Raw genomic sequence first — 24,684 nt, forward strand, 5'->3', positions numbered from 1 at the left:
CATAATAAGCCTGTTCTCCCCTGTGAATAAGGAGCACATATTTTTTGCTAATTTATCTAGCTTGAAAAGCACAGCATATAGATATATTATTTTCTTTAATGCTAGTTAAAATCAGTTACTTGCTTTCACTGATATTTTCCGAGAGTTCTGGATGAAAGGCAGGAAGTGTTGGATTATACTGCATTGCTGCTGCATTCAAGCCTTTATTTATTTAAAGATAAAATTGTCATACTATGGAGGCTGATATTTCTTGACTTTCTCCATCTCTGCCTATAACTTATAAACTATCTTAAAAATGATTACAACAAAAATCTGATATGGAGCCTAAGGTTAGAAATGTGGAGGTTCTAAATGCCAAAGTGGTGGGTTTGGCTCTGAGATTACTTCATGTATATGCTTATAAACCGCATAGTTTTTCTGTATTTGAGGCAAGTGGTGGAAGCTACTAGAAACGTTCAGTGAATATTAATAGCTTCCAGGTGTTTCAGTTTTAAATTCTGACCTGCATTACACAGTATTTGGAATTTATCTCAGTTTTATGTATTTGTTAAAAACATCAAGAACCTTACAACCCCTCCCTCTGACCTCTGCCCTCCAATCTAATGTGGCCTTGCTATCTCAATTTTGAGTGGTGCTCATGCTGGAAAAGTTGCATATTTCATAATTTTTTTTATTGAAATGTGTGCTAATAAGTGTTCATATAATTGATGGAAAATATTTGGTCCCATTCAGATTTGTCATTTTATAGAAGAGATGTTTAAACTCACACCAGTATAGTCAATTGTCTTAATGAATGTATTATTGAGCCTCGTACAGATATCTTAGCCAAGTCATAGGTGTGAGGTCTAACTCTGTTTCTTAGTAGTGAAATGACTTGACTGCAGAGCCTCATTTCTTCTCTTGTTAAATTGGAATTATATTCCTAATGTACAGGGTTGTTTTGAGAATTAGATGAGGCCACATGTAAAACATGTAGCGCGGAGTTCCTGATAAACATAGGCAATCAGTAAATTTTAGTTTCCATTCTCTTCCAGGAGCATAATATAATACAGCCCAAACTCTATTCTGTCATTGTTGGCATGTTTTAGTGCCAGTGGAAAACTCAACAGCATTAAATAAACGGACTAGATCAATAAATATATTGATTAACATATTGGGGAATCAAATTATCATCAATATAAGTGACTCGGGAAGCACGGTCAATTTGATTTCCCAATTAACTGATGTCTAATAAAACCCGTATTTATTTATTCTGTTGAGGTCCAGAAAGATCATGGGTTTATATCAGACATTCTCACCAGCCTACTCCTTTTCCTTAACCATCCTTATTTTGGCCTCAGCCAAATCAGTCCTAAATTTTATGTGAAGTTAGCCAGCTTCTTTTTTGGCTCTTACTCTGAGGTTGCTAAGTATAGGCTGGCAGGGCACCGGGGAGGGGGGGGGGGTGACGACACAATTACAGCTGTACATCCGAACACTGCTCTAGGTGACTGTTTCCCAATCTCAACTAGACCATCATAGCTACTTAGTCATTCTTGAACTTGCCTTTAACTAGTTTTCTTTCATGTTTCCTAAGGCAACTCTTCTCAATTTTACCCCTCTATTCTAGCTTTAGTGAAAAAGCTGCTTTTTAATAGAGAAAATAGAAATAAACAAGGCCAGCCTGACTAGGTGGTCATGCAGTGGATAGAGTGTTGACCTAGAACACTCGGGACCCAGGTTCCAAATTCCAATGCTGGTTTAGGCCTAAGATTGCTGGTTTGAGCAAGGGGTCACTGGCTCGGCTGGGGCTCCCCGGTCATGGCATGTATGAGGCGCAATCAGTGAACAACTAAAGTGCTGCAACTATGAGTTGATACTTTTATCTTTCTCCCTTCCTGTCTATCTGCCTCTGTCTGTCTGTCCGTCTCTCTCTAAAAAGAATTTTTAAAAAAAATAAATAACAGGCCCTGGCTGGTTGGCTCAGCGGTTGAGCGTCGGCCTAGTGTGCGGAGGACCCGGGTTCGATTGCCGGTCAGGGCACACAGGAGAAGCGCCCATTTGCTTCTCCACCCCTCCGCCGCACCTTCTTCTCTGTCTCTCTCTTCCCCTCCTGCAGCCAAGGCTCCATTGGAGCAAAGATGGCCCGGGCACTGGGGATGGCTCTGTGGCCTCTGCCTCAGGCGCTAGAGTTGCTCTGGTCGCAACATGGCAATACCCCCGGAGGGGCAGAGCATCGTTCCCTGGTGGGCAGAGCATCGCCCCTGGTGGGCGTGCCGGGTGGATCCTGGTCGGGCGCATGCGGGAGTCTGTCTGACTGTCTCTCCCTGTTTCCAGCTTCAGGAAAAAAAATGCAAAAAAAAAAAAGCAAAAATAAATAAATAAATAACATAATAAATGAATAAATCAGTTCTTTAGCTTTTCTTCTTTTCAACCCTAAAGTCATTTATTGAAGCAGAGCCTTCCATTCTTTTTATCTTGCCACAGAGAAGGAGGTGACTTTGTTTACTGCCAAGGGAATCACACTCTTTTTTCAGAATTACACCTCTTCTGATTTTCTAAAACCCTGTTTCTGCCCTCCTCCCCTTTGCCATCTTCAGTTTTTTTCTCTTTCTTTGGACTTAGTCTTTTCCATCTGCAAGCATGCGTAAGTCTGTTCTTGACTGCCTTTAAACCACCACCTTATCTCCCTAACTTCTTCTGTAGTCAAAAAAATATTTTTAAACTAAGTCAGTATTAACTATATCCACCAAAGCATCAGTTCATTAGTCTAGTTTTCCTTTTACAACTCATAATCAAAAAGCTCATGGCATCATCTATAACCATTTTATCTGTTAGACAACTTAAAAGGCAAAAACCTGAAACTCCTCATTAAATTGGGAAGCAGTATATTATCTTTCATAACAGTAAGTGCAGGGAGCATCTGAGAATCTTGCTCCCCAGCATATGTCATCAGTTTGGCTCAAATAAATGCATGAAAATTCTCTAAAAAACATAACAAAGTGCAGGTGTGTAAGGGCTTTAGGACAACTCTCTTTTTCTGCAGTTCTCGCAGTTTTGTGTCCCCCCCCTTTTGGATGTGTGAATACCCCCTCCCTCCGCTTCTTCATGGTTGTGTTATAGATGCCGGTAACTGAGTCTAATGTATTCTTGTTTTATTCCATCAGAAGAAAGAAAGAGCTCCTGTCCCAAACACTGAGTAAACGTTTTACATTTCATTTTGGTGAAATGATTGTCAGGCAAAATTTACGCAATGATGGGTGTAAGGCTAGATTTGGGAACCAATCACTGGCCAGAATGCATCATTAATCGTCTTAGAGTTCACTTTCCATATATCATCATATCATTTGAGAAGTGTTATCTGAACAAAACTATCATAATATGGAGTAATTAGGGAAATTTGTTAGGAAAGGCGAGAGAAGTGAATGCTAGCTAGGTAAAGGTAACAAAGTGAGTTCTTCAATTTTCTAACTATAAAACCCAATCGTGTTGTAACGCAATGGTAATACCACTTTTGGTACATGCTTTCACAAAGTAAATGGCATGCAGAAGTATCCAAATACTTAAATTCATTATTAACTGCAAACAGTATCTTACTTTTTTTTTTTTTTTTTTTTTTTTTTTGCATTTTTCTGAAGCTGGAAACAGGGAGAGACAGTCAGACAGACTCCCGCATGCGCCCGACCGGGATCCACCCGGCACGCCCACCAGGGGGCGACACTCTGCCCATCCTGGGCGTCGCCATGTTGCGACCCTCCTGGGTGTCGCCATGTTGCGACCAGAGCCACTCTAGCGCCTGGGGCAGAGGCCACAGAGCCATCCCCAGCGCCCGGGCCATCTTTGCTCCAGTGGAGCCTTGGCTGCGGGAGGGGAAGAGAGAGACAGAGAGGAAGGCGCGGCGGAGGGGTGGAGAAGCAAATGGGCGCTTCTCCTATGTGCCCTGGCCGGGAATCGAACCCGGGTCCTCCGCACGCTAGGCCGACGCTCTACTGCTGAGCCAACCGGCCAGGGCCATGCAAACAGTATCTTACATTTCATAGCATTTTGTTCTTGTCAAAGCAATTCCACAGACTCCATTTCATTTGATTCCTCACAATAACCCTATGAGATAAGCTGAACAAGTTATAATTATTTCATGTAAGGCAACAAGGCTCAAAGATGATAAATGAGTTATGTAGAGGTCATAGATCCAGTATATAGTAGAGATGAGGCAATAAATCTTAAATACTTGAAAAGAAATGGAGCCAAACTATTTTTGTCATATCTAGAAAATTTAAAGACTAGTGATTTTTAATATAAATTACTTCAAAACTGTAGTTTTAATATATCATATAGTATAAATTAGTTACAAATTTTGAAGAGTCTCCCTTAAAAGTAAGTTAGACTTATTTTTTTGGTATCTTAGAGATATTCGAAATATTTTTTTTAAATTATGCATTCTCATAGCCTTTAGACTCTCTGAAAAGTTTAAATACTCATACGAATGTCCTTTACCAATCACTTACAATAGGTCTTATTTTAAAATTGGTTTGAACTTAAGAAGCTCTAAGCCAAAGTAAGCACATGACTCCCATTTCAGCCTGCCCAGTGTGAAGTCCTCTACATGTCCACCCCATGGTAGCAAGAACGGGGATAGCTGGTAATGGGAGTGGGGTTGCTCTATGGGGACATAAACTAATTCTAAAATGAGATTCCAGTGATGGTTGCACACCTTTATAAATATGCTAAAAACCATTGCACTGTACATTTTAAACAGGTGAACTTTATGGTATATAAATTATAATAAAACCATTTATTTATTTTTTAGTTTATTCATTTTAGAGAAGAGAGAGAGAGAGAGAGAGAGAGAGAGAGAGAGAGAGAGAGAAGGAGGGAGAGGAACAGAAAGCATCAGCTCCCAGATGTGTCTTGACCTGGCAAGCCCAGGGTTTCAAACTGGCAACCACAGCATTCCAGGTCAATGCTTTATCCACTGTGCCACCACAGGTCAGGCAATAAAACTGTTTACAACACAGGAACAAAAAAGCTTCTGTTTATTCTTTGTCCTTCTGGACAGATTTATGCAGAATTAAATATTATCACCCACTCATTGCTTTGAAGAGCCTTTGTTTCTTTGTCCCTTTTGGCATCATTCTATTTTGGTTCTCCTATTGTGTTACTGATTGCAAGGAGCAATTGCTTTCTTCTCTATTTCATTGATCCTTTCATGCACTTTCCCAGATTTTATTTATACTTTTCTCCTATCCTTTTAATATAGTTTTCTGGCATGCTACCTAGCTTATAATAACCACTCAGTAAATTTTTGTTAGATGAAGGTCTAAATCCACTGACTCTTGAGGCTGATAAATCTCTTAATTCTATTTCCCTACCCAGGCTACTTACTTGAGTTCCCAAGTTATTTTGCTTACTTATTAGGCTTTTCTGCCTAGACATCATGTAGTATCCAGAACATTCCCAGCCTTACCTACTTAACCTGCATCATTTCAGTTGAGTGACATCTTGATCCTCTCACCGTCCCTTTGTCACACACCTCAGTTTTACTCTCATCATCCCCTCTTCCTCACCTCCCATGTTGACTGTCTCAGCGAATATGATCTAGGCTCCACACCCTTTGCCTTCTTTCGTGTTGCTGCCATGTACCATGCAGGGCCGATAGGATTAAGCCTGTATGATTGAGGAAGCCTGGCTGTCTCTCTACTACGTGATGGAAAGGCAGCTACTTTAGTCGACTGTACAAGCTGTCTTGAAATGTTGATGCTACACCTTTGTTTTCCTGCCTTAGCTCTTGCTGCTCTAAGGCTGCTTTGAAATGATCTTCCCTGAACATCTTCAGATAAAAGTCCCTTTTCCTATGTCTCCATGCCTTTGTTCATGCTGTTATTTTTCTGCTTGTAATGTCTTTTCCAATTTGCCTAGCAAATTCCTGTTGATCATTGACGTTTCTTTTAAAAAAGTCATCTTGTTCATTCTTTAATCGATTATTTACTAAGTGCCAGCTTTGTTCCAGTGACCGTGGTTGGCCAGTGAATTAGATACAGACCCTTGTCCTCATGGAACTTACAGAATAGATCCTCATTGAAATCTTAATGAAATCCTCAATCCTCTCAGGCAGGCTTAATTAGTACTTTGATCATAGCTATAATAGTATCCAATAAGAGTTTCTACAGGAAATGTCATGTGAACAGCTCATTGGCTTTGAAGTCCATGGGCTTATTATTTACTACTGATGGGTGAGACTTAGTTTCTTCAACTTAAAAAATAAATAATAGTATTTAATCATGGTATGGTTTTTGTGAGGTTTGGTGATAATGTATATGAAAGCACCATGTCCATCACAGAGCAGGCTAAAGGAATAAATACTGACTGTCTGCTTTAAAGTTACATTATTGTTGATACTTGATCATTTCCTTATCCTGATTATAATGTAAAAGAATTCTGTGCTGAGCCCAGCATAATTTATTTGTATGTACCAAAATCTGGTAAATGTTTGGCACTCAACAAATATTTGGTGGATTTTATAAAAATTAGATGTTTATGGAAAAAAGACCATGTTTGTCTAAGTAGTATGGCTGCTTAGTAGGTGAGTTTTAGGGCTTCTTATATCCAGTGGCATAATTTATTTTAATTCTTTTTCAGTTGTCTTTTGTTTTAATTGGTAGTATAATTAGCACTATCTTTTAATTTTCTCATAACTTTGCTACTGTTAAAAATGCTGAATGAATAAGAGAATGGTTAACAGGCGAACAGCGACTGGGAAAAGCTTGGAATTCTTTATTTAATAACTGACTTTGTTGCAAAATTATATTTTTATAAAATACTCAAAGTAATAGCTATTTGAAGATGGGTGTCTACATGCCTCTAAAGACAAATGAAGAAATAACACTGAATAGTACCCTGCAAAAAGTCATAACTACATAAAGTACAGTTTTACATAAGTAGTTCATACGGTGCTCTAGTTGCTCACTGCATTATAAAATCCCTATGTCAGGCCTCAGTAAAGAAATAATTCTACTTTAAGAAGATGTCTCCTCTCCTGGAATCCATAGAATTAAAGCCCCCCCCCCCCCATTAAGACAGCACAGTGCATAGATTACCTGCATTTGACTTATAGTTGGTACTTGGTAAACAGAGGCTTTAGTTAATATTTTTTCTATCTCTCTACATGGAGGCACTGTAGATTTCAGTTTGTGAGATAAAGCATTCTTTAATGTTGTATGATACCCTATAGTACCTGAACATTATTTCACCAAGATTTATGCAGAAAGTGAAAACCTCCTTGAACTTAAGTGTTTTTATCTTCTAGCTGACAGTGCACTGAAAATGTTTGCTTCTTTTTACAGGTTACCATTTATTTAACTTGTAATGTCTAACATGCATTGTTAATCTAAAAATATGGAACTAGAAGCTAGGCAGATACAGAAATTAGAAAAACAGGTAATAGACAAATTTAAGAATAAATATGAAGTACTGAAATTTTTAGGATTTAGAACTTTTCTCTAGGCTGAAGAATTTATCACTGGTTTTTGTTAGGATTATAAATATTTATCAGGTATTGTCACAAGTCAGTGGGTAAGGTACAAAGTAGGAAATTTTTTCTAATATAATTTTATTGTGACAGTATTTTTTAAACTAGCATTATTTTATTTATGTAGATCCAATCACATTAAAATGACACTAAAACCAATAAGATGAGAGATATGTATATATCTGGCTAATTTGAAATAATAGGTGTCAATATATTTAGGTTATAAAATGGCATACTTATATAGCTATCATTGATTTCAGTAATTAGCATTGTTCTACTTTAATAGGACGCTATCAAGAAAATATTCTTTAAAATGATATGAACTTCATGACTTCAGTGAAATGAATGTTAATGTTTCTCTTTTGTTCTTGATTGTTTTTGCTTATGTATTGAAGTTTGCCTGTTTTTTGACAACCATATCATTCCTGGTCTGAACATTTTCCTATAGCAGGGAAATAATTTTGAACTGTGTGACTGCTTCTGATGGCATCTGAAGGGCCTTGTTCAGGTTCCTATCTCCAAGATTAGATTTACCTCTGGGTGAGAGAGGAACAGGAGCATTGAACAGAGAGGGAAAAAAATAGGGTGTTCTTACAGCACCCTATTGTCCTCAGAGCATGTTCCCATAGTGATGCAAACCGACATTGAACAACTCCGGAGTGCCACTTACACAAATTTTTATGTGAGCAGTGTACCCTGGAGTAGTGCAGTTTAATAGCCACTTAATAGAGGTCTGCTCTATTATACATGAGTTTTGGAATTTTTCTTATTTATTTTTACGTTTGTCTTCTCCATGAGGTCAGCAACAATATCTTTCTTAAGTCTTTATATTCACTTATTTATTATTTTTTGATTAAAGTTGACATTCAATGTGATAGACAGCATAGTGGTTATATATTTATATAATTTAAGTGTTTCCCCCATAAATCTAGTACTCTACTGACATTATACATAGTTATTACAATATCATTGACTATATTTCCTATGCTGTACTTTACATCCCCATGACTATTTTGTAACTTCCAATTTGTACTTCTTAATCAGAGAAAATATCTTTTTTTTTTAAAGCGAGACAGAGAGATAGAAATGAGAGGGACACAGGAAGGGAGAGAGAGAAAAGCCTCAACAAGTCATTGCGGCATCTTAGTTGTTCATTGATTGCTTCGCATATATGCCTTGACCCGGGTATTCCAGCTGAGCCTGTGAGTCCTTACTCAATCCAGTGACCATGGGATCATGTTGATGGTCCCGTACTCAAGCAGGTGACTGCGGGGTTTTAAACCTGGGACCTCAGTGTCCCAGGTCGACGCTCTATCCACTGCAGCACCACCAGTCAGGCAATCAGGGAAAATATCTTTCTTTTTTTTATTTTTTTTATTTATTCATTTTAGAGAGGAGAGGGAGAGACAGAGAGAGAGGAGAGACAGAGAGAGAGAAGGAGAGGAGGAGCTGGAAGCATCAACTCCCATATGTGCCTTGACCAGGCAAGCCCAGGGTTTCGAACTGGCGACCTCAGTATTTCCAGGTCGACGCTTTATCCACTGCGCCACCACAGGTCAGGCGGGGAAAATATTGTAATAGTCCTTATATCCCTAGCATCTGGCTCAAGGTAAAGAAAGAGTCAATCATTCTTACTAGAAAATATTTTAGATTTCTATTTCAATATTCATCTGCTCATACATTGTTAATTAATTGACTAATTGGCTTACCATACTTTCTTTGAGGAAAACTGAACTTTAAAAAGGCTTACAATTTACATGTGGAAAATAATAGATGATTTATTGTTGAGCCATTCAACTAGTAGAGAAAGAATGTGGATCATACCCTGTATTGATTCTCTGTTTTAATACTTCTTCCTTTTCTGATTCTCATTTCGCTTATTCTTATTAATTTATTTTACCTGATCAACTCACTAACCACAGTAGGCCTAGGAAAGAGAATAAACAGCCTATCCATGCTTGAGTTATATTTCCTTCAAAGATTTATTTTAACAATCTGTCCGATTCTGTTTTTGTAGGACAGAAAATACCTATTCTGAATATTAAAATGGCCTTGTTCTGGATTCTTTTATTTATAGACTGTAGTGATATATTAAAGATGTGTTTATAAGCACATGAATGCGAAGGTTTTTAAAAAGTACAAAGATAATTAGATGACATAATTAGAAAAAAAGCAATTAGGCTTATATTTTAATTTTAATCTCAAATATTGACATTAAAGGCCAAAATTTGAGAAAATATTAGAAAGAAACATTAAAACACTTTTCAGTATCATCTTCAACTTTCTAAGATTCATATATTCCTAGTAGTCAAAGATTTTAGTACTTGCAAGCTGTGTGCACCTTTTATAGAAAAGGCTTTATTTTCAGAATCATGCAGAGCCTAGGTTCATATCTTTAATTTGAATGCTTTTTTTATCTTAGGTTTGATTATTAGTGGAATTGAATAAAGTTTCTGAATGTTATTTTAAATAGTATTCATATATGTAGTTTTGGGGGGTAGATATAGATATATAGAGGTATAGGGGTGCAGTGAGCTAACGTATATTTATCCGGTCTCAGAGTAAGTGCTTTGTCATTCGTGCTGGTGTTTGGTTAACAGTCAGTGTGAGTATGTGCAGTCTTTTCAATTTTGCTAGCCATACCATGATGATAACTCCAAAAACTTACAGTAATTTATTTAGTAAATTTATAATTTTATGGGAATAAATGTGGATCAGTATGCCAGGTTTGCTCATTTTTTAGCCTATTTCCCCTAGCAAGGGCTTTGGGGGAGCAGGTGACAATATTTTTTTAAATGAGAGGGAAATCTTTATGTGAATGGTCAAAAGTTTCAGCACATTGATAACTGAAAACTACACGTTCCCCTTTCAGATTCTGTTCTAAAATGACAAATCATGCTTCTTTTTTTGGTGATAGAAATTTGTATACTGAGTGTATGTTTATTGGAGGGAGTAGGGTTGAGGGAACAAAACATTACACTTTTAGGCCCAGGTTTGTTACTGTATAAATGACTTGAAACGTGCAAGTAATTACCCTCATGTGAAAAAACAATGAGCATGAATTCTTGCCAAAGAACACATATTACTCTCACCATCAGAAACTGGATGGCAAATGCTGTTGTTTAGATGAGGTCAATTAGTATTTCATTGTGAATAACTTCCTTGAGGGTTTTTACCCTACATCTCAGGGAGCAGTGCTCTACCATGGGGAGACTTTCAAAACATGTATTGGAATCGTTGGTGTCTCTGGGCAATTTTGTAATCCATTCTAGGTCGGTGATCTGAAATAAGTGGTGTTTGCTTTGTCTTTGGATTACTTTAAAATGTTTCACAGGAGGTAGACTAGTTATTATTGAGAAGGTATTCTGAGACATAGCTTATTGTCAAGATAATCATGGTGAAGTATCGAGTTCTTCATTCTATTTGATTGTAGCCAAGCATTTTTTAAATTTTTGGTAGAATATTTACATTTGAAGATAAAAGTATATAGTTAGTGTAAGTGAAACTATCTTAAAAATTTTTTGCTATGCAAACAAGTTCTGTGTCCTGATGTATTGGTGCTTTTGTTTCAATCAAACATCACCATTGTGACCATTTTTGTTAGTGTCAGCACAAAAACAAAATTACAGCTCTACTTTCTTCTAATTTTGGTTATGATTCTTATAGTTACTATCTTTGAGTTACTTGATAATTTCTGGATTATTTTATAATTTCTTTGGTTTTTCTGTTGTATGACAGAACTACCATTTTAATAGCCACTGGATTTGACTTTACTCTTGCACATTATGCTATGATCTATTGTTACCTAATTTAGCAATAATTTTATAATAGCAGCTTACCATCTCATAATTTTAATTGTTATCAAGAAGAATGACATTGTTTAATTTGACTCAGAATTCAGAGGATGGATGAATGACAAATTAATAATTTACCACCTTTGCATAATACTGAAGCATAGAATATTAGAAGGATTGATGGCAGAAAAGGTTAACAAATTTTAGCAGCTTTCATTAGCTTTACATGGTCATATGTTTGTGGTGCTGACTGAAATAGGCTTTGTAGGAGATCTCAGTCTAGGGAACTAATTACTTGTGCCGATTGCTGCACTGATGAATAGACCCTCATTGTATCATTCCCCTGAAGACGAGGAGCAGCCTGTGATTCACGACTGCATCCTGGCTGATATTTGATAATAATTTTAACAGATAAATGTAGGTAGGCAGAATGATAAAGTGCCTATCCAGGCTCCATGACTATCAAAGCCAAGCACAGAGCCATCTGTGTGCCTTTTCCCCTCTCACCTAAGGAGAATTTTATTTTATTAATTGAGTTCAGACAACTGTTGTCTTTTGCTTGTATGTATATGCTGTAGGTATTTTTTATTTATTTTTAAGTGTTATCATAATATTTTAACTTAAAATGTTGACAGAAAAATAACAAAGAATAAAAGAGCTTTTTAATTTTTTTTTTTGAGGACTGCAGTTCTTACACTATTTGGCACTCTATTTTGAGCACATTATATCTCTTTCTGCATGATCAAAATCAACAAAAGGAAATCTTTGGTGTTTCATTGTCTATCCAACATTTTCAGAAAAGAGCATGGATTCCTACTGTTTAAAAAATATATATTCTTTAAATAATATACTGTTTGTTGCCTATGCTTTTATTAATGTGGGATAATTTTTATTGATGAAATATTTATAAATCATTTGGATTTTTAAAGGTAGTGTCTTTAAGACATCAAAAAAAGGGTAACTTTTATGTGGGTACTTTGAGACTGTCAGTTGGTCAAGACTACTAATTTGTCAAGGCTGACAGGTACAATTTTATTAGCTCATGAAATACAAGTGAGATTTTACATTGTATTAGTCATTCCTTTCAAAAGTTTTGATTATGAATTTTTAAAATTTTATTATCAGAACCTATCGGTTTTCATGCTGTGCGTCCTCAGTGAATAAATATGTTCTACAGAGGTGTGTTTTTTTTTACTGTAACTGAAAAAAATGCTTCATATTACTATATTCTTTATCAAGTATCTTCCAGCATGTTAGATCATGATTAGCTAACAGGAGAAAACATTGCCATTTATATAGTGCCATATAAATGACCTACATAATTGTGGAAAATATAGAACTTGAATTGAATGAACCCTTTAAAAATACATTTTCAAAAGTATGCTTTTGATATAGCAATTATTGCACATCATATAGCATATAGTTTTTAATTAAATATAAAAACAGACTACATAAAACAGAAATCCAATCTGATTTGCTTGAAAATAGATTGCTATTTCACTCTATAGGAATGGTTTATTTAAAAACAGTAAATGGAAAAGAAATGCATTTTCTTATGTTGTTCTAAGCCTCAGGGGCTAAAGGTAATGAATATTTTAAGAGATTATTTTAATTAAATTCCTGCACATCTAAACAGAGTAATATTTTATTATCACATACATAACCATGTAACTGAGATATTCATTAAAGTTAACACTTTCTGGACCAAGAATTCGTGGTATGATTTACTGACCTTGTGCAAAAAGGCACAAATTAGGAAGAAAAATGAAGGGGGACAGACTTTGATTAATATAGGTAATGCTATACCATATTTATAATAGCCTTTTCCCTATTCTGGTTTATAAATGCAGCCACAGAGAAAGGTGCCCTGCTGAGGCTGAAATGAGGCTGAAATCAGAGCACATGCCACTGGCGTGTGGGGAAACTGATCACACTGTCAGCAATTCATTTCAAAATGATGTATTTAGTGCTCATTTCACCTTCCAAGAAAAAGGAAAAGGAGTTCCTTAGACTGGAAGGTGATATTGTTATTTTCAAGGACATACCTAAGTTAAAGATTGCAGAAAGGGGAGTGTGAGGTGGAGGGAGAATTAAGAGGAAGGAGAGGGGGAAAAAAAAGGCAGAGCAAACAAGGAGAGCTTTATGCAGAAATTCAGTGCTACCACGCTGTTTGATAATTGCTAACATATGTGGCTTCTCTGTTTCATTGTAGTCGTCCTCGTGAGTTCTGGCGCCTTGACTACTGGGAAGATGACTTGCGGCGCCGGCGACGATTTGTGCGTAACCCTCTAGGATCGACACATCCTGAAGCGACACTAAAAACAGCCGTGGAACATGGTCAGTGTATAACCCACTCCTTGCCAATAGCAGCAGCAGGTACAGAACTTGGTAATGAAGAGCATCACTTTATTATTACAAGGCTCTGGAAAATGGTCCAACACCACATTTCACAGTTACCCCAGAAAGAGAAGTTAATTTTTTTTATAGTTTATTTTAGGGTCCTATTAAATTATGGTGCCAAATATATTTATTTATTATGTTACACATGCAAAACTTACTTAACTCTTGTTTCAGGATAGGAGGATAAAATATTTCTCCTTTTAAGTGACACATTCAGCTTTGAGTAAATTAATCCAGGATGGCTGCCTCAAATCCATGAATATCAGAAAGACAGCATTTACAAACCAAATAGGTTTCAAGGCCCTGTTGTGTGTGTATGGTTTCCCCTCAACCATGGTATTTTAGCATGGGATTATGAAGTGGCAGGGTGGCAATAAATGTCCAAGTGCCTCGATACTCTCTCTGAGCCTTGATTTGTAGACGGTTGTGACAGATGGCTCCAGGAAAAGGAGAATGGACATTATTTTCTGACGCTCCTGTTCTGCATCATCTTCTTATCAGAGCCTAACAAAACATTTTTTCTTTTTTGATATAATGCATATCACTATGATTCGGTTTAGGTAGAAGCCTGATGAGCAAATTGGAAAAACTGACAGTCCTTTGGATTTGATCATTTATTTTCTTTGGACATATGGTTTCACTTAATATTTTATAATTTTTGAAAGTCAATTAAGATGTATTGATTAAGGAGGAAAATGTCCCTCTCCACATTAAAATTACTTTGATTGCTAGAAAATATAAATTGGTCATTTTTTAATAAGATAAGTGATAGTTTTATTTTTCCCTTTTATAGGGTATTTGTTTAATATACAGCAGCTTATGGTTAAGTGATAGTATCTAGTATACAAAATACATTTCAAATTACATTCAATAAGGATATTAAGAATTTAGATGAAAAGTCTGTGATCTTAGGTTTGGCCTCAGTCAAGCAGCTTAACCTCTTGCACTCAGTCTTAAAGAGCCATTTCTGGAAGAAAATGTCCACAATATGTCATCAGATATAACACCAAATGTGACATCAGTCCTTTAAAATAAATGATCATACAGAGAATAGTCAATAACAAAGTGATCTAAAAGCAGTAATAGTCTCAGAGCCCTACATCTTCAACTACAGGAGGTGGAGGAGAAGAAATAAGATGTAGAATTAATTAGGCCACTTTTGCTTTTAAGGTTCATGTACTTTTTATGTGGTGTTATAGATTTCAGTGTGTGTGTGTGTGTGTGTGTGTGTATGTGTGTATATTTTCTTTCCTGTTTTTATTTTTGTTTAATGGCCCTTACATGGAAAAAAATCAGCCTTTTTGTGGTTTTATCCTTTTCAGTCAAACAGATGTTACAATGTGCACTTAAAATTTAATAAGTATGATATTTCTCTGTATTCTTAACTGTTATTTCACAATGAGTTGTGACTTCTAAAGTCAATGACAAAGTGTTTTTTTTAAGACTTTATATATTCATTTTAGAGGGGTGTGGGCAGGAAGCATTAACTCCCATATGTGCTTTGACCAGGCAAGCCCAGGGTTTCGAACTGGCAACCTTAGCATTCCAGGTCGATGCTTTATCCACTGCACCACCACAGGTCAGGCCACAATAAAAATAAAGATGTTTTTATGAAAAATTTTTATATCTGGAGAGACATACTTTTTAAAATTACAGAGGCAAACTCTTAATCCTTTTACATGAAAGAAAAACCAGTAACTAAATTTGAAATTTGTGGTATAGATTTAATTACAGAGTTTATTAAAACCTATTTTTATAAAAAAATTGTATATTTAGCCATTTTTGAATATATAAACTTCCTTACAGTAAATTTTAATTTTATTTTTGTTGAATTTTATGCTTTAAAATAATATCATGTCGATGTTTTTAATGCTAAGAGACTGATTAAGGTATTTATGATCATGCTTACTGTCATTAAGTTAAGACTTTTAAAATCTGGTATAGAAGCAGATTTCACTCTAATTACTCTAAATAGTAATTGGAAGATTAATATAACATCAGTTATCCATATTTTATTACACACTTTCAAGTGCAAGTACAGCTAGGCATTTAATGCAATTTTATTCTGCTCAGTAACATTTTATATTAATCTTATAGTGGTTAATATAAGGCTCTGAAAAAATTAAAGACAAAAATTTAAATCTGAAATGTATATTTTAAACAACTAATAAATTATGTAGGAGATTCTTCAGTGATCTTTCAATTAAGATATGTCATATTGAATATAACATTTTAAAAAAAATATACATATTCTAATCATATTTTGTACATAGTTTTATTTTAAATTATAAAGGACTATTAGACAGTTTTGGAATTTAGCACATATATTGTACCATTGTATTGTTTGATGTCATCATAATTTATGCTAATATGTCAGGAAAGAGCTTAATTTTAAAATGTTTTATTAAAGTATTTTATAGTTGACATTCATTTTTAATTTTCTGTTAATTATGAAACTTTTTTTTATCCTAATTTAACAATGGGAAGCTAATGAAAATAAACATTGAGTCAAGAATACAAGATAAAAGTTAATATGATCAAAAAGCAGTTCAAATTACATAATTTAATATGTATAAATACCATGCTTTAGTGTGGAATTTGAATATTTAAAATAGATATTACTGAGGCTAATGTGTCAGAGTTTTTCTGTTTAATGACTTCTCACTTTTATTTATAATCGATTCAACTAAGAAGACAAGACATTTTGAAAATGCAGAATCTTAAAATATCATGAAGTATATTATCATTATCAAAGGGTGACATCTAAATAGAAATGCCGTTGAAGATTAGTTATGTATTTTAGTAGTAAGAGCCATCTTTTTTATAGATTGATTTTGATTTGAAGGAAAGCCTCTGGTGTAAAGGTGGCAGAGTAAATACCTGAAGAGTGATGTTCTCTGTTCGGGCGATCAATACTAGCCCCATGACTCTACTTCTGGCTACCTTCTAGTTAAAAACAAATTTTTTAATTCTGACAATTTAATTGCCCTTCCCAAGTTCACATTAACTTGCTTGGGGAAAAGGGCTTTAGGTAATTTTTCAAAGAGGGACCCTCCAAAGTGGTTATTTATAAAAGTCATTTTGTAATGGGAGATTTCTTTAACTTTACAGAAACTGAGTCATATTTTTAAATTAAAAGTAATACTTCCTCTTATTAAATATTCTTTGTGGAAATTAGCAGCAGCAAGCAGAAATGCTGCTGATTCTTCAGGGCATTTTCTTCCATTTTACAGTTTTAAAATGTATTAGAAATCAGTTGTAATAATTTGTAACATTCTCCTAATTCACAGAGCCCAGTTTGTCAGTTATTATCACAGCATTTATGATCTGGAGACAACTTAAGGCTAAAGTTTAGTCTAACTTTTTTCTTTACAGAAGAGGAAACTGAGGAAACAAAGGCCAACATAGTTCTTGGAAGATGTAGGATTAAGTCCAGGTTAACCCATGACTAGTCAGATTTTCTTAGTGTTGTGCTATGCTGTCTTCTAAAATCAATTGTTAAATATAATGGAAATTTTATATTCAAATCAAAGCCACATGAAACATGTTTTAAAGGGTAAAGAAATAGATTTTAGTTCAAACACATAAAGAATTTAGCACTAGAATTCTATTGAATTTCTTTTGTAGAGACTGTGCATGCTAATAGAAATAAAGGAGGAGGATATAACAGTTTAAAAAGTATCTTGTAATCATATAGAGTGATATAAGTACCTTACTTGGTTTAGTAGGGATGACAGATCATGTAAAAGACAATGCCATTCTCTCATGACTTCAATAATGCCAGATACTGTTTCCTTTTAGGATTTAATTTATATTAGGTTCTCTATCTAACACTTTTTAGGGGGCCCATGATCATTAGATAAACTTGGTTTGTTCTTTTAATCATCCTTTGTAGTCATACTAATTTTTCCTAGAGTAAATCTTCTTGACTTGGAACCCTTTGGTGATTGCCCAAGTTATATAAAGTGGAAATATTTTAGGGCAATAGTTATATATAAGGTATTCTCTGTCCTGTTCAGAATGAACTGTCATGGTATATACTTCATCTACATTATAGTAAGTGGATACCCACAGTTATTTTATGTACATTTGAGCCACTTTGTTATTTCAGTAGTAATCTTTTTTTTTAAACAAGTGGTAATTGTTCATGTGTAAACTCCTACTGTAATTTGGACTACTGATTGCTAGTTCACTGGCGCAGTGGATTTTTAAAAGGAAGTTCATATATCATAGGTGGGACAGCTTTCCACCTTCTTACCCTGTCTTAATTTTACTTACCTAGATGGATCTACTCAACGTCCAGTGTTGCTTATAGAACCTGAACTTTACATTTTGAGGACCAGCTTCTTTCTTGAGTCCTCTCATTTCTCTTACCTTTAGTGAACCAAAAGTTATGATTCAAATCATTTTTGACAAATTTATCCAATTTATCTAACAACTGCACTCTAGTTACTAAGTTAGACTAAACATTAAACCAGAATAAAATGTGAGATTAGATGAAGTTACTATGTTAATAGTAATATGAATATTTAAACAGTTACCATGCTTGGTAATAATTATATTAGCCAGAAAAGATCTGAATCAAGCTTTATAATTGAACCAAAAGTATGTTGACTTCATCCAATTAAACTTTTATACAAGTGTAGAATATACTCACAGAAGATATCAAAATAGTTGATACTTGTTTCAGTGGTTGGTTGAGTAAAAGGCAAATGAAAGTTAAGAATATACTTTTCCAAGCACATAAACATGATAATTATCTTTTATTTTATGCTTGGGACAGTTTTGTTCTAATTTTGAAGGAAAAAAAGTTCTTTAGCAGAAAGCTATTAGACCATTGAGAATTGAACGCCAGCGCATGTGGTGTGTATTAGGGTACTGTTGGTAATTTTACTGCTGCTAACTTAAAATCCTCAAGGGGGAGTTAATTACAGGAAAACCATTCTGAATATCAGTAAGCTGCATATTTTCCATGACAAGAGGTTTTTCAGTTGAGGTTGAACAAGTCCAGAATCTGAGCTTGTAAAAATAAGTAAATAAATAAAAAGTAGGTGTTTGTATCTGTATAGTAGGCCTGTATAGTACTTTAAAATTTTTATATAATAGCTTATTTAATTTAGAAGTTACTACGTTTTAATGTGTCAGCATGATAAAAACATATTTAAAAAATTTTAGTTCCAGTTGAAAGGGATAAAAAATTATATTTAATGGTCATTCAAATGAATGTGAATTTATTTACTAAGCTATTTTGTATTGCCAGTGGCTACTCTCATTTTTTTGTAAATGTTTGCGGATTAAAAGGTCCCCCCCCCTTTTTTCCAAATATGCTTGGTGTACTTCACAACAGGTATGGCAATAATCAGAGAAAGTAATGAATTCTGTTATTTTTTATGTGTTTGGCCTATGCGCATCAGATTTAGGTTTGGAAATGAATTTTTTATTCTTTATTTTTTTTGTTTGATTCTGACTTATAATACATTATGAGAAACACAACAATTAGTGAACTCATCAGTAAATTGCTCACACATTCATATTTGTGCCGTGGGGAAGAGATCTCAGATTCTCCTGCCACAGGCTTCAGACTACTTCTGGGTAGCTGTGTTGCCTTGAGCAATGATATTACCCTCTCTGAGCCAGTTTATGAGAATTAAATGAGTTAAATATGTAAAGTGCTTTGAACACTCCCTGACACATGATAAGTGTTCTTTAATATTAACCTTATTTCTGCTTTGAAGAAGGAATTTAAATCCTGGAAATGAGACTGTGAAATGCTGATTTTGTACTAAAATCTGACTGATAGTTGTTAATTTATTATAATGTATTGTATAAGAAAATATAGAAGATGGTGATTTCTCTTATAATTGTCAGTGACCAGTTTATTTTTAGTAAAATTGCTAGTCTATTGGAGAAGGTCTTGTTCGGGCTAAGGGCAGTGTTTACGATTTCAGAGTAAGGGAATATAAATACCTGAAATATATAAGTAATGATATAAAAACATATAGTACTGTATTTTTAAAAATTATTGGGTTTGAGTATAGTTCTTTTAAAAATATAGAGCCATTTAAATTAGATAAACATTTAAAAAATATTTATTGAGACCTTCATATGTGTGCAGCCTAGGAAAATAAGGTTTTACTTATTTATATATAGTAGAAGTTATTCAAGTTAAATACAGGAAGCTTCTTTCCATGACTTCGTTATTTAAAAGAAAGCACCAATGTCCTTTCAAGTAGTGCAGTAAGTATTGTATGTAAATGATATACATGATAGACTCACAATCAGTGTGATAAAAATAAACTTTTACCTTTTAATGTTGCCCATAACCGTGCCTATTAAACTCAACAAACCTTTGATTTTTCAGGTTAACCAGGTAACATAAATGTTGTTTAACTATATATTTGCCATAAATGATAGAGATAAAGACTAGTCCTGCTACTGCAGACTGGGTGCTTTATCCTTTGTGGGTTTTGGACCCTCCGCCTAGGCAGAAACTGCAGTGGAGCAAAAAGCCTGCTGATCTGATTTCCATATCAATAGCTGCTGCCTGGGCGGGTCAGGTGCTCTGCCTCTGGGATTTCCCCGAGCTGGAAACCAAGGATGGAAGGATGATGCTAAACTTTCCCTTATGTGACACGATGAGCTTCTAAAAATTACAGTCCAGCAGTTAGTATCTGCTGTATGTATTTCTTAAGGAGAAAGCTGCTCAAAGCAGCAGTCACCCCGGAGGGATGTGGGGTTCTGAAGTCAGAATTTTGAGTTATGTGCTCTCCTTTCAGCGGCACCTCTGCTCCGGTCTGTGGTCCCACTGTTGGCTGGAGGTGCTCCGCTCCGCCGAGCAACCTCTTCACTCCTTGGGGTTTCTGTGCCCTCCCTCTCCTTCCCCTGCCTCCCCGCAGCCTGTGACAGTGCCTCCAAGTCTGGCTGCGGCTCTCCCTGGGCTGCTGCAGCTCGGGCCGTGCAGGCTCCCTGCCCAAATGCCTCTCATCCAGGCTTTCTGTTATGTTTGCCCCCGGGGTGTCTTAGCCCTTTAGTTTAAACACGAGGAGGAGGTCGTGTTTAAGCCCCCACTTAGTTTCCACACTGCCTTGCTCTTGGATGTTTGTGTAAGAGCTGGGGGTGCGGGTGGGGTGTAATGTGGGCGAGGGCAAGGTGAGGGAAGGAGGGAGGATGGAGTGGGAGGAAGGAACGTAGCTTCCCAGAGCTGCTGGAGCTCTGAGTGTCAGCTGCGACTTCAGGAGCTGGCCTAAATCCTCATTGGCTGCGAGTCTCCTCTAGCTCTGACCCTTCTTCCTTCTGGATCCTTCTTCCCTGCCACTCCCCAGCCATTTCAGAATGTTTGTCAGCATGATGACATTCCAGGAATGATTGTCTTCCTTATTTTTCAGTGTTAGGTATATATTGTTTGTAAAACTAGATTCTGGTTTTTTTTTTCCTACTGACAAATTTACAAAAATGTGCTGCTTTTGAACCCTCTCCTGCTTTAAGTATAAGTAAATAAATGGTTCGGTGAGCGGTGCAAGGGTCAGATTTAATGAGATTAGGGTGCTTGTTCAGGGTTACGTTAAACTGGGTTTGGGGAACCATGTTTGTCAGAGGAGCATTTGTGGCGTCCCAGTCACTGTCCCCAGTGTGGAGGACTCTGGGAATGATTGACCATTCTTGGTCACCTGTCCTTACCTCTGTTCCCTGCCCCTCTGCCAAAGCACTCTTCCCAGGGCTGACGGACAGCTTTGTTGCCTTTTCGTTTCAGCTGCAGATGAAGATATCCTTGCTAAAGGAAAACAGTCCATCAAGAGCCAGGCTTTAGGAAATCAGAACTCAGAAAACGAGATCCTCCTGGAAGGCGACGACGATACTCTGTCATCCGTGGATGAGAAAGATTTAGAGAATCTTGCTGGTAAATGCAGTGGTTGTGCAGATATTCCAGCTAGCTCTGGGCCAGTAGGCGTAATTATGGAATTTTCAGCTGTGACTGCTGGGACGACAACGTTCACACCCAAAATTACATTAGATAAAAATATCTTGTTCCTTCAAACATTTTCCTCCTAATCTTCAACACTTTCTCCATTATTTTTCTATTCTAGTCAGTCTCTACCCTGCTCATTTTTTGTTAATGGATAGTTTTCACTAAAAAAGAAAAAAGTTCAAAAGAGCAACAACAAAACAAAATTGCTTCACCTAGACTGTGGGTGTTACCTAATGTCTATAATACAAGAATTATAAGGAAAAATCTGCCAGTTGTTTTGTAAATAAAGCTTGGAGGCAGATGAGCTATTTGCTTTGACATACAGGTCTTAGTGAACACACTGCATGTACATTTAACTTCCTCAAAAATCCATTTCCAGAAAGCTACGGCTTTACACAGGATTCACATATTTTACCTGATGTAGGAATTCTGATTTGCACTCTGCAGATTTTCAGTTTTACTTCCCTTATGGGAAAAATTCTCTTGTTTAGATGTAAATTTTAGTCATTCATTAAATGGCATTAAAAAAAAATGCCTGTGGTTCTGTCCCTCAAGGAGATAGAATTCTATGATTTCTTTAGGAAAAAATTATATAATCTATTTTGATAATTTTCATTTGAGAGAATAGGCATTACAGATCTTATATTTAATGACATGTGTTGGCAACCTGTACTGCTACGTAGTGAATGATAATGAAAAGCAAAAATACATGATGGTATCTTCTCTGATGACCCATAAACCTCTGTGTAAAAGAAAATAAAATTAATTGGAGCATAGTGTTAAGGGATTTGGGACGGAAACAGAGAGTAAAGTGGAGAGTGCTCGTCTCAGGTCTTTTCCTTCATGTCCATTTGCCTCTTTCCTCCTCCTCTACTTTGCTCCTATTCTTGCTACTAGTAATACATTCATACAGTAATAGAGGTGAAAGGGGAGTTTAATTATATAATCCCGACAATGGCAATAGGATTAAGAAGTAATCCACACTAATAAAGTGGTGTGGGTTAGAAATGAAGTGGAAATTGTCAGGGGTCTTCTTTAGGACCTAGGTTGCCCTAGCTCCTGCAGCTGTCTGCTTACCCTGTAATTGAATGTCTGAGAGTGATTGAAAAAATGTTATTTCTTCTCAGGATTACATGCTAATGTACGGAGGGCAAAGGAGACAGCAAAAGAACACATAGCTGCTTATTTCATCCATTTATAGGGATGAGCTTTGGGAAATCATGGCTGTTTCGCAGCTATCTGCTGCCCATCTGCGGACACAATGTATTTGTACATTGGGAATAGAGGGCAAAACCTGCTCTGATCTCTGCAGAGCATCCCTTCTATTGTCCTACTGGCACACATTAAGATTGATGTGAGATTAAGGACCAACACCCTTCTAACAGTCGATGGAAATGTCAATTCATCTGAATTTTGAAACACTTATTCACCCATTGATTACCTGAATAGGTGTGCCGTCTTTATGGGCACTATATTAATTCAGACCTCTAAGTGCCAGTCTTCTCTTGCTGTTTTCTTCACCTATAGGATTTGCACAATGAGAAATTGACATGGGATTTCAAATTCTTACTATATCAACCTCTCCATAAATATATATGTATAGATATAATATAATCATTACTTTTAGTCCTTATTTTAGGTTTAGCTCTAATATACTTTGTGCTCGTCTATCTGTATTGAATCTATTGTTTTCAGTAGCAGGCTGATTTGTCTCTTTGATAAGCCCTGTGGAGATTTGATTATTCCAATAAAAATTCATTCACTTGGAAACCCACCCTCCAGCTGTTTACTCCCAGAGTCCCTGAACCACACTAATATTAGATTTGGAAGCACTGAACAATATTTAATAGTGGAAAGGCAGGCTTAGAAAATAAGTATTTTTACCAACCTTTCATGGGGAAAGTTGTTATGGAAGAGGTTTTGTGTCAACCTGGCATAAAATCTTTACCAGAGAATATGGTGTAATGTTTCTCACTTTGCTAATAAGCTAGTGATCTTTTTGTAATCATGCCTCAGCCCAACTCTAAGCTAACCTCTGGCCTTGGGAGCCTATTGAGTCCTCCTAGCTTCTGGTTGTTGTTCCATGTTGTTTGATAGCCTGAGGCTTGTTTTCTAAATGGAATGTGGATGGACTTATTTAGGCAGAGCTGCCCTTGTACCAGGAGATTAGACCAAAGCTGTGCAGTTTCCCTGTAAAATAATTGCATCCTAGTTTACTGTTAACATGAATTGCTTATTATAAAACTCTTAGTATGAGAATCCTAACTTTGTATTTTCAGAGGACATTTTGGGGGTGGAGACAGCATTTGTGAGTGTAGGAGTTGTCAGGCCATTTGATGGTATATGTGAGAATGTTAAATAAAACTTCTGCTTGAATCTTTGAATTTTTGAAAGATGTCATTCTAACATGTGCGGCTTGCCTTTCCTTTGGCAGGTCCTGTTAGCCTGAGCACACCAGCTCAGCTTGTGGCCCCCTCTGTTGTTGTGAAGGGAATTCTTTCTGTCACCTCCTCCGAACTCTATTTCGAGGTGGATGAAGAGGACCCTAACTTCAAGAATATCGACCCCAAGGTGAGCCGATGGGGAGCAGGTTTCATGGTTATGGAATTTTATTTTTCTCTGGATAGGATGTTGCACAGCTATTAAATAGGATTGGCACTGGTCTAATCTGACAGACTTAGTTTGAATTTCTTGCTGATTTGCCTCCACCTCTATGCAAGGCAACTAGAGTGTTTTTCTAGCTTATGATTCCCTCACTAGCTCGTTAGATTATTGAAGTTCATTTAGATTCCAAAACAGTCCCCACTTAATTGCATTTATCATTAGCTCATTCGAGGGTAGGGAGAGAACCTCAGGGAATATCTCCTATAAATATTATTTTGCTTCAAAGGGTCAGGGTGAATTAAGCTACAAAATGCATTGAGATCGAGAGAGAGGAATTGTTTTGTTTAACCTTTCTGTTTTCTGGATAGAATACCGATATATCACTCTCCTTGCTTTGTCCTCATGACTTAGTACTC

At 36.1% G+C, this 24,684-nt stretch overlaps 1 protein-coding gene across 6 annotated transcripts in view; it reads left to right on the top strand.

The window, feature by feature from the left end:
* LRBA (LPS responsive beige-like anchor protein) overlaps positions 1 to 24,684 on the top strand; it is a 634,310-nt gene that overhangs the window by 340,855 nt on the left and 268,771 nt on the right. For all 6 annotated transcript variants that reach the window (XM_066280997.1, XM_066281009.1, XM_066281017.1 and 3 more), the window contains exons 38-40: positions 13,511 to 13,635; positions 21,449 to 21,595; positions 24,099 to 24,235. In XM_066280997.1, the coding sequence (XP_066137094.1) occupies positions 13,511 to 13,635; positions 21,449 to 21,595; positions 24,099 to 24,235 (409 nt within the window). The remainder of the gene's footprint in view (positions 1 to 13,510; positions 13,636 to 21,448; positions 21,596 to 24,098; positions 24,236 to 24,684) is intronic.

The sequence above is a fragment of the Saccopteryx bilineata genome, chromosome 1, assembly GCF_036850765.1.
Source record: "Saccopteryx bilineata isolate mSacBil1 chromosome 1, mSacBil1_pri_phased_curated, whole genome shotgun sequence".
NCBI classification, from domain to species: Eukaryota; Metazoa; Chordata; class Mammalia; order Chiroptera; family Emballonuridae; genus Saccopteryx; species Saccopteryx bilineata.